At 22.0% G+C, this 19395-nt stretch overlaps 2 protein-coding genes across 2 annotated transcripts in view; one reads left to right on the plus strand and one right to left on the minus strand.

Moving 5' to 3' along the window:
* Window positions 1-10666, plus strand: part of side-III (sidestep III) — a 29231-nt gene extending 18565 nt beyond the window's left edge. Inside the window, exons 8-14 of the mRNA XM_011498233.1 lie at window positions 1048-1178; window positions 2328-2487; window positions 3488-3887; window positions 6452-6669; window positions 7890-8180; window positions 9284-9393; window positions 9940-10666. Coding sequence (XP_011496535.1) covers window positions 1048-1178; window positions 2328-2487; window positions 3488-3887; window positions 6452-6669; window positions 7890-8180; window positions 9284-9393; window positions 9940-10053 — 1424 coding nt within the window. The 3' untranslated portion in view covers window positions 10054-10666. The remainder of the gene's footprint in view (window positions 1-1047; window positions 1179-2327; window positions 2488-3487; window positions 3888-6451; window positions 6670-7889; window positions 8181-9283; window positions 9394-9939) is intronic.
* Window positions 10667-13905: 3239 nt separating this feature from the next.
* On the minus strand, window positions 13906-18169 carry LOC105360908 (flavin reductase (NADPH)). Its single transcript, XM_011497925.1, has 5 exons — window positions 18028-18169; window positions 14551-14715; window positions 14388-14477; window positions 14130-14261; window positions 13906-14051 (listed from the first exon to the last, which is right to left on the minus strand). The coding sequence occupies exons 1-5, from the start codon at window positions 18098-18100 to the stop codon at window positions 13906-13908; spliced, it is 606 nt and encodes a 201-aa protein (XP_011496227.1). The 5' UTR covers window positions 18101-18169.
* Window positions 18170-19395: the final 1226 nt, after the last annotated feature.

Raw genomic sequence — 19395 nt, forward strand, 5'->3', positions numbered from 1 at the left:
TTCCGATCCCTTTTTCATTCTAACTTTTTTATAACGCGTACTATACTCTAACATTATAATCCTTTACTAAAGAATGTATCACACACCTGTATAGCATGCAAAACAATGTATACTTTAATAGCTTTTTACTTATGTATTTTTATATATTTATCTTTAATTTGTTTTATTTAGTATTTGTTGTAAATTAGTAGTAAACATTACGAAGATTGTTTTAATTTAAATCAATACACGGAAAAAATTTAATTCAACTTTGATATTGTATTCGAATTTTCAACAAAACTGTATTAATTCACAATTAAATAATATCTATTATTAGTACAATATTTTTTTCAATTAAATAGTAGTTTTTAAAATAAATAAATTTGAAAATTCTATTGAAGCTGTAGAAAGTTATTTAATGTACGGATAATTATTAATTTGTTCATAAATTTAAAGTCGTATATATATTTTGCATACATTAAAAAAAAAAGTAATAAATTTATAGAAAGTAAAAATTAATTGATCATATAAGCTAATAATTAAATCAGTTATGAAATCAACATCTTTAGTATAATTATTAAAAATTATTAATAATATTATTAATTATAAAATTATGAAAAAGATTTTAATAAAGTTAAAGTTATAATTTACAAATTTGCTCCAAAATCGGTTAAAAGAATTACATATTACAAGTCAGAGAATATTTTTATAAAAGATATATAAACAGTTAAAACGATATAAATAAATAAAATATATTAAGTACCTACAAGGCTTAAGTTTCAAAACTACGACGTAGCTAATCAGTCAACACGATAATTAAAAAAGAAATGCAAATAAACTATCATATTTCATTGTACCAGTAGAGAATTTCGGAATATAATATGACATTTACTTTAATAATAGAAATTTAAAAATTATATACACAAATTCCGAAGATATTTCAAATTAATAAAAAAAATTGGATAATATAAATTCACAGATAACTTTAAATTGAAGTGAAAAAAATAAGCACTTATATAATGCTTCTAATTTCTTATGTTTATACGCTATATTTATGTGCTTTTGTAGTCCCTCCAAAGGTACAGTTGGAATTGGGCAGCACCCTAAAAGCTGAAAACATCAAAGAAGGTGATGACGTCTATTTCGAATGCAAGGTACGCGCCAATCCGGAACATCACAAGATCACTTGGCGGCACAATGTGAGTCTTAATTGCTATATTTCCAACTTACTTTTATAAGAGTGTCATTGCAGTGAATTTTCATTTAAAAATGCCACTGACCCTTACTTGAACTCGCTGTTCAATATTCTACTTCTTTTATTTATCTGCCGGTCATTGTAAAGGCCAATTGTAATTACTTTTAACAAGTGAAATAGACAGAAAGTTGAAATCTCTCGCAAAATTAAGTATAAAACAAATACATTTGATTTTACAAATTGATTCTAACTTAAATTTTAATAATAACAGTAATTTTTTATGGAATTTAATTTTATACAAATAATTGTACAAATTTTCACTTTAAATATTTCAAAATGTTTAAAATTATTAATAAAAATAAATTAATAGGAAAAAAATCTGAAACTATGTAAATATTTGAATTATAGTTTTATTATTTTTATTATTATACATGATATATTTAAAAAATATAATCCAATTTTTATTCATTTCAACTATAATTTTAAAAAATGTTCAATTTTAATTTTTAGAAGTCATTCATAGACAGAATATCTTAAAAAATATAAAACATTTCTTAATTTAATCATTTATTAACATCTCATATTATATATGAACATTGATACACATAAATTATAACGTATTCAGTAAATGATAATATTTTATAAATCAATATAATTGTGTCTCATAATAATAATAAAATATTTAATATAAATTTTCCAATAATTAAGATTTTAAAATAAATTTGATAATACCACATATACAACACATATATAACAACTTTGATTAAATTTTAATCGAGTATATTAGTGTTTACAAGAACAATAACAATCTGTCAAATCGATCATTGAAATGAAATGCAAATCAAGAGTTCATATACAGTTACAGGTATATTATTATACATACTCGTCTTCTTTCAGAAAACGATACGCACGCATATTCATATATACGTTTGCTTTCACAAATGCACCTTCATTTTCATACGTACACGCATTCATAGGTAATACGAGAGAGAGAATGGGAGACAGGGAGAGAGATAGAGAGGGAGAGGGAGAGAGAGAGAGAGAGAAGGAGAGAAAGAGATAGAAAGAGAGAGAGAGAGAGAGAGAAGAAACAAAGTAAATGACAGTACCAATAAAAAGGGTAAAGAATGATGGCTACATGGCTGTTCGACAGGGTGGCGTTCTGATGCAGAATTATTCGGCTCGAATAATAACAAGCACGCAGAGTTTAGTGCTGCAGCGTATAGAGCGCGAGAATGCAGGGAATTACACATGTCTGGTCAGCAACGATAGAGGCGAGACCACTAGCCCAACCGTTGCTCTTCGAGTTCAGTGTAAGTGAATAACTAAGTTACCGCCACACCCTGATCACTACCCTTCACCCTTCCATCTATCAATCATATAATGCTATCTTACATCCAATTTCCCTCTTATTCCGCCATCTCGTTCTCATCTAGCATCTCTCTGCTGTTTTCTTTTTCCTTTCTAATATATCACATATTTTCGTTCAGCCTCCCATCAATTACTTTAGGTCCGAAAATTCACTTCCTAAGGTTGTGTTACAATATCTCAAAATTAGTAAGTAATGTTAAAAATAACTCATCAGTTATATCTTAGTTCTCTGATTATAAATTTTCCATTAATTTTATACTCTCATTTATTTTATTGTTGAACTTATCTCCATGCACTACTACAAATTTAATTATAAAATAAATATTATAAATAAATAAATAATACTATAAAATTATGATTTCTCCTACCAGCGAGAATATATTCAAAATTATTAATTATTATTTAAGGCGAGTAAATACTGATCTGAAAATTTCATTTTATAAAACGCTTTGTGTATAAAGTAATTGATATTATCAATTGCATTAATTTGCATAATAATTTAATAAACATTAGTGAAAGTATGATTTGAGCTAGGAATAATTTATAATGTAAACGATAAATGTAGATATCTACATATTATCAAACTATAATGGAATAGCTATGCATTATTTAATTTCATCTTACTTGATCATACATAATATTTAAAAATTCAAAATTAGCATGATTATAATTTTCAGTGCATATAATATAGATTACTTTCACATGTACATACTTAAAATTTGAAATAAAGTTTAATTTTTCAATAAATATACAATAGTATAAAAAACTTCTTTTGGCATTAAAAAGAGTAATCATTTTGCAAAATTGATCTTATATTAGAGAGCCATAAAACTTCTAACATAAAAACAATAGAATATATAACATAATGGAATTTTCAGAATGCGTTCAAAAACCAAAAGCCAAGCAATAGGTGTGTGAGCCATTATATTTCTATTTTTCTAGTTGCACCCATATGTAAGAGGAAGGAGGTAACAATAATCGGTGCTTCGTTGGAAGAGTCGGTGCGCGTTCGCTGTGAGGTTGAGGCCGATCCTGCAGAAGTCGACTTTGTCTGGGAATTCAACAACAGCGGGGAGAACTTTGATGTAGCGTTGGCTAAGTTTGATGGAAATAACGGTACTCTCAGCGACCTTGTATACACACCTAAATCCGAACGAGACTACGGGGCTCTAACTTGCTGGGGTAGGAACCCAATAGGAAAGCAAGCAGCACCATGCGTCTACCAAATAATACCAGCGATCAAACCCAGTCCTCTCAGCAACTGTACTACCAAATCCTCGCTCAATCAGACCACCGAGATGCTCGAGATCGAGTGCATGCCCGGCTACGACGGCGGGCTCAGGTCGGCCCTCCCCTCTCATGCTCATTGTTACTGCTATTCTATCATCTATAAACTCCTACTCACATTCCAGCTTTAAGTATATTTGTTCCTGCGCATGTATTTCAACTGGCTGTACAAATTGGTCACCATTAAATACGAACAAAGCTTTATAATAAATATACAAATATTCATAGAGAAATGTAATCTCTCATATTATGAAGGTTAATTATTATTATTGAAACAATAATACTATTTATTCTTCTAATAAATAATTTTAACATAATGTCATTGCTATTACAAGAAAAAGCGTATAAAGGTTTATTATTGTTGTTGTTATAATTACGATTATTAGTTTAATAGTTTTAACTTTAATGTATTAATAATTAATATTTATGTTTAAATTTATATATTCAACTATGTTATGTTTTAATTTTTAAAATAGTCGACTAATGAGAACTTTCATACCACTGAATTTTATAGGAAACGTACAAATCAATCTCAAAAACTCCAATCCAACAAATAATCTTTTATTTTCTGAAATTTCTTATTACCATTATCGAATCACTATTTCGATGTAATACTATTTCTTAATTTTAGTTATATTACGCTTTTGCTGCTGGTAAAACACAGAATATCAATTATTAATTTTTTGTCTTTTATATGAAGCTTATTTATTTTTCATTATTATTACTTCTGTTACATTAATTTTTTTTATAAATAACAATGACAATTATGTTAATGCATTATACAATATACGGAAGTCCTAATTTTTATGTATTCATTTTTTCTTTTATCAAGCACAACATATGAGAAACAGAAATACCATATGCATATCCTTATTGCGGGTACCTCTAAGTCAAACCATCATAAACGATTGTAATCGTCTATTGTGACTTTTCAAATAATATAATTTATATATATCTAGTAATATATCATTCGGATAAGCAGCACACAATATGTTCTTGATTATCATAATGACAATGTTTTTTAAATAACATAACAATTAATTTAGCGTATTCCTCTATCAAATTGTCTACCAACTATTAATATTACCATTAAATGACTTTTTTTAAATTATATATAAACGCAACAATAAAATGCAATTTTTTCTTACTTATATATTCAATATTTTCATATCAATATACATTAATCAATTCAACTTTTAGTTCTCATTAATATTATAATTTTAATTTCTGAATTATATAATATTTTTTATATAAATTTTAAGTAAAACACATTAAATTTTTTTAAAGAAATCATTTTTTCTATATTTAAAAATCAATTAATTGAATAAGTTAAAAAAATAAATTATAATAAATAATTGTAAGAAACTCAAGATAAACAAAGTTTATTTTGTTTTTAAGAAATCATAATATTTCATACAACAAACTTAAATATAAAAATAATAGTTATGAAAATGAAAATTATTATAAAAAAAATATCGTTGTTTTTTAATAATTTAATTTATTTGAAGCATAAAAATAAGTATTAAACAAACAAGATGGCTACTATAACAAAATTAATAGACTGTTACATATATTTTTGGCACTAATTTTTAAAAAAATGAAAACTTCATTTTATGAATAATATTGCTTACATTAAATGTACATATTTCAATTATTGAAATATTAAATTAAATAAAGTTTGATTTTAGCATTTTTGATAAGTTACACAATTATATTTGTTTATATAAATATTACTACTGTATACTAAATATTTAAATTTCAGAAAATAAAATAAGCTTGTTATAAGCAAACACTATTTACAACATCCTTTATCATCTCAATCATAAGTAAAATTTTTATTTTTTGTTTAAAATTACAAACATATAAAAATACATATAAAAAATAACAATTATATTTTAACAGACAACTTCATTTATTTTAGATTTTCAATTCCTGCAACAAATCCTTGCCTTTTATAAATACTATTAAAATTTGTTATTTGTATCGTTGGCTTATTTCCATTTTTTTAATATTTATTATCATTCCAAACGAATTATATATACATTAAGTATCTAAGATAGTTACTAATAATTTCTAATCTTTATTAAATATAAATGTACTCAAATATAAACAAATTTTAAAGATAAATCTAGACAGCATTGTCTTTTTATTCATCTTTTAAAGAAGTAAGTATAAATTAATTAGAGATAAAAGGTTATAGTTTTAATAAATAAAAAGAACTACACTTTTATATTAATCCTAATTCATTAGAAAAATCAATTTTTGTGATTAATTTACTTTAACTAATAATAAAAAAAAAACATAAGATTTTAAAATTTTAGAAAATATGAAAAAAAATTTAATCTAGCTTTTCTATTAAATTTTAACAACAGAAAATGAATTTTTTGATAAACAAAATTTTTCCAATAACTATCGTGTTATATAATTATTAACATCAATAAATTATTCAATCAAAAAATAAAAAATCAACCAAATAAAACAAAAAAAAACAATCAACATTAATAAATCTACAAATAAAATTATAGGAAGGAAAAATACATTAATTTATTGTAAGAAATTGGCATTTTCCTCATATTTTCCGATCAACCTTAAAGTAATTAATAAAGAATGACATTGTAGACAAGAATTTCGATTGGAAGCATATGAGGTGACGACTGGCAAACTGAGACTGAATATAACAAGCGTGACCAGCGAGATGGCAGTATTTCGGATACCGGTTGGTGAGCTTCTACCTGCAACCCTCTTCTACTTGGCAGTATATGCAATAAATGCCAAGGGTCGAAGTGAAGTATCAGTTCTTGAAGATATTATTCTTGGTGATTCGGATAAACATACAGGTAAGAGCACACTGCAATAAACGTGTCTCGTTACACTCTGCTGCTTATAAACTTACAATTTATCTCTTTTTATCGATGTCATTCGTGATGTATGAACATGACTTTAGATATTTTAAGTTTCTATCTCTTCTCGAGAAAAATATTTGTAAAAATAATAAAATCTACATTTTAACAGTCCGTGCCAAATTAATTAACAAGTAAATGAACATAAATAAATAATATAATTAAAGAAACAAAAAGATTACGTGAAAATACATCTTGAATTAAAGTTAAAATTATTTGGTCTCCATAATTATTTCCAAAAAAATGTTTGAATATATTTTTTCAAAAATTTTAAAATTTATTTATAATTTATAAAAATAATTTATAAAAATACTTATGAATCTTTAATTAACTATTTTAAATATTTTAAAGATCACTATTCTATTAACATATAAAAATATAATTTGTATAGTCAGAGAATTATAACATATTTCAAATAATTTGAAACTGATTATTCTATACTAAAAATATAGATTGAATATAAAACTCTTAATATTAATGTCAGTTAAGTAAAGACTTTCTAAAAAAAGAAAACGGCCAATGTAATTATCTAAACAATAACTAATAAAAGAATTGATAAAATATATTATAAAATTGTTTTTTTTTTAATCGTTGAATTTCTATCATGGTATTTCTAATTCATGCACAACTAATTATTAAAATAAAAAAAATTATCATTACTTTCAAAATTAAAAAATTTGGTCTTAAATGAATTATTTTTGAAAAAATTCTGTTAGATCTTTATTTAAGTATTAAGGTATTTCATAGAAACATTGAACAAATATTTTATAGTAAAAAACAAAGTTATATATTAAATAATTTATATTTTACATTAAATATTCAATGTTATATTCATGGAAATATTTTAAATTTGATAATTAAAGAATTTAATTGATGTACATATTATAATATTATAAAGATACACGAATATTGTAATATTATTGTTTTTTATTAATGCTATTATAAATATTGTAAACTAATTTATCAATATTAACAAAGTAATTAATATAAATTGAATTTCAGAAGATGGTATATTTATAAATATGAAACGTTTGCACATATAAAATTGAAATATAAATATCTAAATATCATCGTATTTTAAATAAAAATTCTATTAAAAAATATAATATTGTATACATGGGTAAACATAATAAAGTTCTCGTTGTTTATTCAAACAGAGAGTTCGGTGAGTATGGTTCCTTTAATTCTACTGCTGGTGGGTTGCCTCATGGCCCTCGGCATCACGATTGTTTCGGTGATGTTGATGATGTATCGTCGACGCGGCACGACATCTCCTGTACACATCGAACCATACATGAAACAGCCGATCATAACGCCTCCAGACTCACGCAATAACTCCATGCTTGATGTCACTCATGGCGAGCACACCTATTTTGTCGAGTATACCCTGAAACAGGTCGCAGACTACACCCTTAATAATCAGCCTGACATCATCCAGTCACCCCAAGGTAGGACTATATTAGGTATTAATGCTATTTTAGATTGTTATTATTTAATCTATGCAAACAATTCTGATATCAAAATATAAACTTATCTGATCATCACCACACTTTTATTTTTTAATTTACATATATCTTTTTAATAAACGTTCAAAGACTTAAATATTACATTATATGTAATAATTACTGTTTTATGATTATAGCATACGAATATTTGAATAAATGTGTGCTTCCGTGCTTCTATGCATAAGTGTGTAAATGTGTCAACTCATTAATAAAATATAATTATTTATAACTTGATTACATATTTATAAATATTAGATATTAAAATTATATCTAAATAAATATAAATATTCATAATTTCAATGTTACATTATTGATTTTTGTTTAATATTTTCACAATTAATTTTTTTGTTATATTATATCTATATAATAATAACAGGATTTAATGAATACGTGTTTAAAAATAAACTATAAAAATTTATATACAATAGAATTTTTTAATTTCTATATTTTATGAAAACAAAATATATGAAAATTAAAAATCAGTGCATTTAACCACATTAAAACTATCATAAAATCATAAATATTTTTTAGTTTTATTTAAATAAATATATCTTTTGATATTATATAAAATTTTTAAATATTATACATTTTTGAAAATGAAATTTTTTCAACGTCTCATTTTATACGGTTCATCAATATTTTATATTTATTAAAATATTTTAAATGTTTAAAAAACACATATATATATATATATATATATATATAAATTATTATATAATATATAATTTTTATATCCATTATACTTTTATCAAAAAGATAAAACTATTTTTACATTAAATTTAATGTACCAGTAATTATGACTTAAATGTGATCAAACATTATTTAGATAAAAAGTTCTTTTAAAATTTAATCTTTTTGATAAAAAATTTTATTATACTTTAACAAATATTATTCTTATAAAATTAATGAATATGAATTATTAACAATATTTAAATTCATAATCATTTGTTTAATTTTTTCATTTTTTTAAATAGATCATAATAAATATAAATGTATTATAAATATTATTGATACTATATATATGTTTATGCTTATTATTTTAGCAGACCAAGAAAAAATTAAACGTGAACCACAGCTTTTCTTACCTGTTAGGCCAGATACACTCTTTGCTCCATATGATATTCATAAACAAGGACTTCAAACGAATCGATGCAGTGTAAGCATCATAAATATTAAAAAATTCATATTTTGATTTAAATAAATAACAACAAACATATTTAGGTATTACGAATTATATTTTTATTTTAAAATTCGTTTTATAAACTTCCACGGTAAATTAAAAAAATGTATACATTAATAATTATTATATATAATCATTTTGATTAACCGAAATAAAATTACGTAAATACTATTCCAATTGTACATCTACAAAAAGAAATTAAGCTGTATTTATTAAATTATTATAAATTTATTTGTTGAAAAATATTAATATGATAAATACTCAACTTTCAAAATTCTATTTAAAAGCATTAATAAATGATAATTGGTAAAACCTTATTATGAAAAAATTGATAAATACAAAATTATACTTTATAAATAAGCATATTCGAATATCACTTATGATTTAAAAATTGTGTTTCGAAATATTAAAATTAGAATACAGGATAAACATGAATAATTTATTTCAATTCCGCTTTTTATTATATAATTATTCAGTTTTCATTAGAAATTTAAGATATTAAAAATGAAATCTGTTTCATAGTTGAATCCATTTTCTGCAAAATCATGGGAGCCAATAAGTTTCAAAACCGACCGTAATCTTATGAAAGAAATCATCATCGCAAATTCCATACCCGGTCCAGAGAGTTGCGTGTAAAAGACGAAACACAATTAAAGGGCGAAACTAACAACGAGAAGGAAAATAAGGCCTACAAAATATTCCATGCAATTCGTTAAGGACTCAAAATAAACATATCAAAACAACTACGAGTAAGCATATAAAGCAAATGCAGCATATGTAATCATCAACGATATAAGTTTCTTTGTATCGGAAACAAATAATTAGCGAATATAAATAAAAGATAAACTAAAGATAAATTGAATGGTGCGGATCCTCTTCTTAAAAAGAAGAATGGACTTATACATATATATAATTACAGACGTGCATACATAAAATTCACTTGAGGAGAGGAGAACGACTGTTATAATGCGCAAATAAAAATATGATCACGAAAAAAATAAAAAATAAAACGCGAATGTGAGAAGATTTTTTGAAAAAAACTGTCACAACGCCGCTCAATTGGCACGCATGATATTTATTATAAAAGGACAAAATAAAAAGAAAAGTGAATAAAAAGGTAAGAACGCGACGAGGACGGTCGCGCACTAACTACGTATCTTTGACAAGTAAATGATGTATGCGGTGTATTATTCGGAGTTTAATATATTTTGTGTCAAGTCTTGAAAAATATTTTGTTTTTTTTATTGTCCCTGCCTTTAATTTTATTAATCAAATTTTTAATAATTGAACAAAAATTTAATCTATTTAAATGTGCCTGCAGTTAAGTTTATAAATATAATTTATTGCTTTTTTAAAATTGCATTTTAGATAAAGCATATAAGCGAATAAATTAAATATACACACAATTAAACGTATTAATTTTAATAATAAATTTTAATATTTTATATATAAAATTTCATGAAATACTATAAACACCTTTAGAAATTCTTAACAAATTATAAATATATTTTATTAATAACGAATTAAAATTTTTATATTTATTTTATTTGAATTTTTAGTTAATCTATTTTTCTTCATTCAAATCCTAAATACAGAAAATTTTAATACAAGTTGATTTAAAAAAAATAAAGTAAAAATACTGCATAAATATTTTTATAATAAGATGTAAACTATGTAATAAAAAAAAAGAAAGAAATGTTTAACTCAATTATTTTATTATTATTTTTATTAGTCTTGTTTGTAAGTGAAATTATTTATCTGTTTGCATATCTTCTAATTAAAATAATAACTGTTACTTTATTTGCTAATAATAATAATACAACCTTAAGCATCTCAATTATTATTTCTTCATTATTTTAATTTGTATGTCTCTTGGAACGCTATTAAAAAAGCGTTGATGAAGTTTTATCAAATGTAAATGGAATGCAGAAACTTATATCACAAGATAGAATCTTTATGATTATTAAAAATGTAAAAACAATTACTATAGTGGCAATTAATGATTGATACAGCTAGTTGTTTGATACATTTCACGTAAAAGATGTAATAGATCACATCTCGATTTCATAAATTTTCGATCATAACTCAACAGCATGTCTGCATTTTGAATACAAAGAAACTAACAAATTTGTTTCATAAACAAATTATTTTATCATTATTTTAACTTGAAATAAAATTGAAAAAATGTACTTACTTGATTTTCTCTTATTTTAATTTGTTGATTTATGAACATATAATTACTTTACACTTATATTGTTGAAATTCTAGAAAAAGTTAAAGTAGTAATTATACTATCATAACTACTAAATTTTGATAAATCTTGATTTGATAAAAATTCATTGTGTGTCATACTTATGATTCAATTTATAAATATATACTAAATGATTTATTTCACAAGTGACAAAATGAAAATATTGGAAAACAAACGATATTAATAAATGAATCGGAAGACTCCTTCAGACTGTAAATATATTTTTATTTGGAAGTAAACTTAATATATGTATGTAATTTATAAAAATTCTTTTTAAGTTTTTCAACTTTTCCAACTTGTATAGAAATAAATAGTAAATAAAAATTATTTCTTTAAACAAGAACTATGAAATGTTATTAAGACTTTTATTTAATTAAATCTACTTTTAAAAACATTACATTATTATATATGTAATTGAATTTCAAATAAGAGAATAAGAGGTTGCTATTACTTGAGTGTAAATGTAATTTTTAATAATATGATCCATAAAATTAAAAAGAATTCATTCAATAAAATTAAAATAATTTTATATTAACTTTTACCATGGTATATCAATAGACTTATGTAAAAACTAAGAATACTAATTTTAACATTGAAATAGTAAAAAATCATGATGTAATATAATAACACATTATAATTGAAATATTTCTATGAAGTATTTGGATATAGTTAATTTGGACATTTGATGCTTGGAAATTATACAATTTTCTTTAAATAATAACTAGAAAACAGTCAAAAATATTATACTTACATAACAATATATTTATGAAAAAAGCATCTTAAAATGTGTTTAAAAAAATTAATATAGGCGTTTATTAATAAATATAGAATTAATATTTCATATAAGAATTTTGACTTTTAAAATTAAATGTAATTTATATTATTTAATAGATTATTTTGTTTTAAATGAATATAAAAACAACAACATAAGCCTTTTTTTATAAATAAAAATGTATGTATAGTATATTATATAATTATATATTTATTACTGTAAAATTATTTCAAAAATTATCTTGAAATGTACCGTTTTTAATCAGTAATAATTCTTATTAATCTTTTCCTTACTCTGATTAATTAATGTTTTCGTTATATAAATATTATAAAAGCTTTCATAAAAAAAGTACTACTTAAACTTGCTAATACCTTAAAAAATTAAATGAAATTAAGTTGCAATGAACATGCATTTATTTACAGTAAGATATAGTTTTCCCCATTATTTTCAAATTAAGTAGGCATTAAATATTTACTAAGAGTAATTTTATAAATAAATATATCAGATATGTATTTGATTAAATTTTTTAAAGACATTCTTATTTAATAAAAATTGATATTTTATTATAATTAATTAAATATAATATTACTTATACATTTTTTCTTGGTTCATTAGAAATACATCAATTAATAATAACATATTGTTAAGCTTGCAATGACAATTTTAAAACTAAAAATCATTCTTAACCCAAATCAATATGTATTTTTACTTGTACTATTGAACACTGTAATATACTTCTCTGTTCATATAAAGATACAAAACAACCTCATGCAAAAATACATTTGGTTGTCAACAATAATTAAATGAATCTGTTTCCTAAATATTAAATAGATAATTTGTCTTTTCATTTATTGGAAAAAATTTTTAATCCATTATTTAATAATAATACACATATTTATAAAAATACATGATATTAATAAATATCCTTTTACTTTTATTGCTCATAATTTTATTAAATTGAATAATTTAATATTTTATTATTTTATATTATAATTTATATTATTTTATAATTTAAAACTTTTTTCTAAAAGAACTTGTTTACACAGTTTCAGTTTTAATTGATAATTAATACACCATAGAAGATCAATTTTATTTTTAAATATTATTTATTAAAATATTATTTTAAAGTAATATTAAAAGTATTTATTTCATATTATAAGATAAAAAAATTAAAAAATTAATATAATTTGACTAGCTACTTGAAAATTAAAATGGATATTTAATCATTTGTGCTAATCCATAATATATAATGATTCAAATAAGTTTAGCATCTCTACTTAATATCTTCAAAATTTTAAATGCATAATATAATTTCTATACATTTTTTATAAAAAATATTATCTTTAAATAGTTATTTTAACAAATATTATTTACTTTCAATAAAATTTATAATTTCTGTATAGAAAATATAAAATTAGTTACATTTTTCAAGATTAAACTATACATTTTATAATATGAAACTGCATTAAGAATTCGTTGCAATCCCGCAAACTTTTTTATAATATTCTGGCTGCACTAGGCTTTTGACTAAAAATTCACCCAAATCATACTTAGAAATAGTATGCCCTGGTGATTCATCATATTTAATAGTATATTTAGAACTGGGTAGTTCTGTAATATTAAAATATCTTAAATTTATACAAAATATTAATCGAATATATTAAAATAAACATCAATAAAATATATTGCCTGTTATACGTGGTGGTAAAACAGCGATCCACTTTAATCCACATTGCTTAACAAGATCAAACATTCTTTGGTGGTCATCATTAAGATCTTTAAATATCGTAGGAACTTTTTCAGGAGTATAAAATAAAAATGCTAAAAATTTAAAGAAAATATTCTGATTTTTGTTATAAACCTAATCTTCAAACTTCAAGTGTTTGTATTAATAATACCAATTGAACTATAATAAAAACATAAATACAATAGTATATATCATTATACCTGATAAGCATACAGAAACCACCTGTACATTATGTGTTTTCATAGCATCAATGATATTCTTCATACCCTCAGACATAACAGTTGTTGGCTCTGCACAGAAGTCAGCACATAAATTTCATACTTTAATATCATTACTTATATATGATTTAATAAAAATACGTGCTAATTTCATCTCTGGTACCAAGTACCACAACAACTCCATCCATTCCAGAAATAGCTTCTGAAACTATTTCAGCCTTTGTTACATCTCCAACGATTGGTTCAACTTTATCTCGAAGATGATCAGGAATTTTATTCTCACTTCTAACAAATGCTCTTATTTTGTAGCCTATAAAAATTGGTAATGTAAAATTTAGTTTTTAGTGTTTTAAAAAAATATTTATTCTGTACAAAAATAATGAAAAATAACAAATAATTTTATGACATTTGGCTAATAAAAATAAATTTGTTTACTTAACACTATATATTTTGTTACATATCTTTTTTAATTACTTATATTTTTGTCATTGAGTTTTAAAATAATACTAAAATAAAAAATATTGTTAAATTTATTATAATTTAAACATTTTTAATTTTATTTAAAAATATAGTAATTCTTAAAAAAAATTATCAACTCATTTTATTAAAATAATATCAACTTCATATTCATATTTAATATACAGAATATCTATTTATAAAATTTTATATATAGATTTTTTAATTTTAAAAACTTTCATGATCAATTTGAAAATGGTTGAAATGTTTCAATTATATAATACAATTAAATTCTGTTAGTAGCAGAGAGCATATTAAACATCTGAAAGCATAATATAATTTGCTCAAAATATATATCATTTTCTATATAATTTTGAGTTTTCTTGAATATAAGAAAAATATATGATCAAGTCTAACAGAAATTTATCAAACGCATGATTTTTTTATAAATATTAATTTAATAATGAGATATCACATATGGCTCTGAACTATTGTAATGGATACTTACATTACATTACAAGTGGATATTATGAATAAAATGAACAATCCACTATACTCTTGTCTGATATTACACCAATCAGATATTAGTTTTTACTTAAATTTTTTAGTTTTGGATAGCAACCAAAAAAATAATAACTATCGATATCAATAACAAATCATGATGTTATCATATGTTTAAGAAAACATGCGAAAACAATTATTATACATAAATGAAATGACAAGCTGTATTATTGTTAAATTCTATTTATATAGAAAGAGGGATATTTTGAATCAGTCATTAAATAATTGATTAAGAGATGCAATAAGTGGAGAAACTGAAAAATTCAACAATGCTATAATCAACATATATTTACAAGTTAAGTTAAGACTTCAAACCACAAACAAAAAAATAAATGCTAAGCAATTGAAATCAAATGTATGTAAATGATAAAAAAACATTCAATACTTATCCCAATAATATTTCACGCTATTTAAAAATATTTAATAAAAATAATAATGATTAAATTATCTGCAATTTTATGTTTATTATCTACTGTAATTAAATAATCTGAATTAATCATTTAGCCTATTGTATATATAGTTTTTAGATTGTAACAAATCTATTTAACTTATACTAAATAAGCAATTTACTTATTTTATATTAGGTAAAATATATCATGATATCATGATAAAATATCATTTGCTTTAATTTTAATGTAAAGTTTAAAATATCTTTAAAGTCTTAAATCTCAAAATAAACTACACCTGGTGTGCATTGAAGGATTGAAAAATTTTTATTCAAGTAAATACTGTAAAAAATAAAATATCAATGTAAATAATATAATAATTCATCCAATATATTTCTATTTTATATATTGACTTCTGTACACCTATTTTAATAACGAATATTTTAATATCATTATGAATTCCTTAGTCATGTGATTTATAATTTTTTAAATATCTATTACAATTTGTTTTAAATATACATATATATTAAAACAATCTTCGTTTTTAGGTAGGAAAATTCATGATTCTATAATGTTTCATTTTATAGATATAATAATTTATATTATACAGATATAAAATACTCTGTGGAATTATATAAATATTCAATAAATTTTTTTAATATCAAACTTATCTTAATTTTTAATATTATAAATTTAATTAATAGTACATGCTCAATTTTCATATTATTTACAAGTTTGTAACAAGTACAAAATTACAAAATATTTTTTATAAGTATAATGAATTTAATTTTAGTACTTTTCATTCTTGTACATATTCAATATCAATATTACAGACTTAATTTGATAAGATGTCAAAAAGATTAAAATTCTTATGCTCATTATTTAACATTATAGTACAATTATTTAAACATACAAAATTATTTAAAAATAAATCTAAAATATTTTAAATGATAAATTTATAATGAAACAAAATTATTTTATTATTAACACTAAAATAGATTCACCTACTTTTGTTTATTGATTAATTAAATTTAATGAATGAATTTATTTAATGATTTGATAAAAATCTTTACTACAATAATATATTATATGAAAAATATTTTATGTAAATATTGTATTCTTAAAATTTTCAACTTTACATTTAGTATTTTTCTTCTGTTCAAATCATTTTACCTATGCTTATTGAGAAAAATCTTTTAAAGAAAATATTTAAAACATGATGATTAAACTAATGAGAACTGTTAAAAATAATTCAATAAATTAGAAAAAAAAAATTAATATACTGAGATATTTCACAAGATTAACTTTTTAAAACCAATTTCATAATTTAAAAATTAAAGAAAAAATAATGTAATATCAAATAATTAAGGATGATTCTCATATACATTAATTTTTAATTTTTTTAAAAAATACTCATTAATTTGCATATATAAACTTATAATTATTGAAACACTGCAATACACTTATGTGGATATTTTGTTATTTGAATTGTATATATTTTTCTACAATCATTTTTAAATAGTTAATTATTCCATATCTTTTTTTTTAATTCTTTGAAAAATATAATATAAATATTAATTTATTTAATTAAGCTGTTTAATCATAAAGTAAAGTATGCAAGGCATACCATTAGAATTTCTCTATTTTTGATTAGACAAACTAATAGTTTAGGATTTAATAAATTAGTACTGAATTAGTTTAATGATAGATAATAATTTTCATAATAATGCATTCATATTTTAACACTTTGATAAATGATAGAAATATATTATAAGCACTATAGTGTTAGTAAAATAATAATTAAATAAACTAAATATAAAAATGCGGAAAATTATAGCTTTATGCATTACAAGTAACAGAATATGTATTTATAATTATCTTTAAGAATTATAGAAAATATAGTGTCAAATATTGCTTAAATATATCTTCGCACTCTAATCATTGAAGTTTTACAGTATAAATTTATATATTAAACCTTTTACTATTTGACTGTTAAGAATTTGGCTCCATAATAAACATTCTACAACGATTTCCTATCTTTATTCTATTCGCCTATTGACTCAATAATTAAATCTCTTTTTCTTTCGCACATTTTACCTTTTTTTAATTTTCTATCTCTCTTTCTCTTCGCTTATACACGCATGCATACATTATTACTTTCTTCATAACCTTAACCATATTACACATTTGTAATAAATATTAAAAAAAGATTAAATAACCTGATTTCACTGCATACTCTAGGGAACACAAGCCGGTATTTCCCGTGGCGCCAAATACGACAATTTTCTTCATATCAATCTGTACGTTATATGTATTTTTCCACGAATCAATATATAATACTCTTTATTTTAGAAAAAGTAGTACGTTTACCAGTTTAATAATATATATATATATATATATTTATATATATATGTATATGCAATAATTTTAATCGTATAATTACACAAAACTACTTGTTTAGATCAAATATTACAAATGCATACAAACTATGCATGGAAAACTGCTGGACAAGGGGCGAGGTCCGTCCTTTTTTATGCTTATCAATTTTTTTACGTACTGACAGGCTACCTTGCAGCATTGTTAGCGCCAAATTTAAAGAACTTCGTTTAATAAAAATTGTTTCATTATCAGTAATTTCTAATATATTTATATTAAAAGCTCTCAACAATTATTTGCTTACTTTGCAGTGAGTTATTTTTTATTGTTAGCTCCTTAAAATGCGTTCTTTAAATTAAAAAATCTATATTTGTAATATTATTATAAAATAATACAAAAAGATAATAGTTTTTAATGGACGCATTTTCCATGATTTTCTATAATAATGAAAATTAGTATTCAATGTTATATAAATTCTTATTCCAGAAATATAAGTTTTCATTTTTTTATAATATTATCATTGAATAAAATTTTCATTTGTTTACAAATAAAAATTTATGAAAAACGAAATGAAAATTGCCTAAAAAAGAACAAAATAAGTATTTAATTTCTTAACTTATCTTATAATTTAATATTAAATCTAATTCAAATTATGTTTATAAAAGAAAATAACATTTCAATTATATTTTAAAAAATACAATTTATTTATTATTGTAATCTAATCAGGTTCAATACATTTAATACTTAAATGAAAACTAATACGTTAAGCTTTTAACAATTGAATAAATTTTAAGTATTGCTATCCGATCTTTATTATATTACTTACAACAAACATCAGGTTCCATCATGCAATAAATATAATTGGAATATCTGAAAAAAAGCATTAAGGGTTATCAATTTTACAAAATTAATTCTAGATCATATAAAACTTCTTTTAAACATAAATTATTTTTCCAAAATTTTTTACAATAGTAAAAAAATAGTACTTTTAAAAATAATTTAAATACTAAAATATATAATATTTTAATAATACTATTTGTACTATAATTAAAAAAAAAACAATTTTTGTTCAAGCATACAAAAGTAAAGTAAATAAATTGTGTATGTAAATAATATTATTATAGTAAACAAAACCGACAGTTTACTTTAAAATTTTATATAAAGGCAAATTGAAATAGAATTAAAGTGGAACTAAAATAAAATTTAAATAA

This window comes from Ceratosolen solmsi, unplaced genomic scaffold, assembly GCF_000503995.2.
Source record: "Ceratosolen solmsi marchali unplaced genomic scaffold, CerSol_1.0 scaffold14, whole genome shotgun sequence".
NCBI lineage: Eukaryota > Metazoa > Arthropoda > Insecta > Hymenoptera > Agaonidae > Ceratosolen > Ceratosolen solmsi.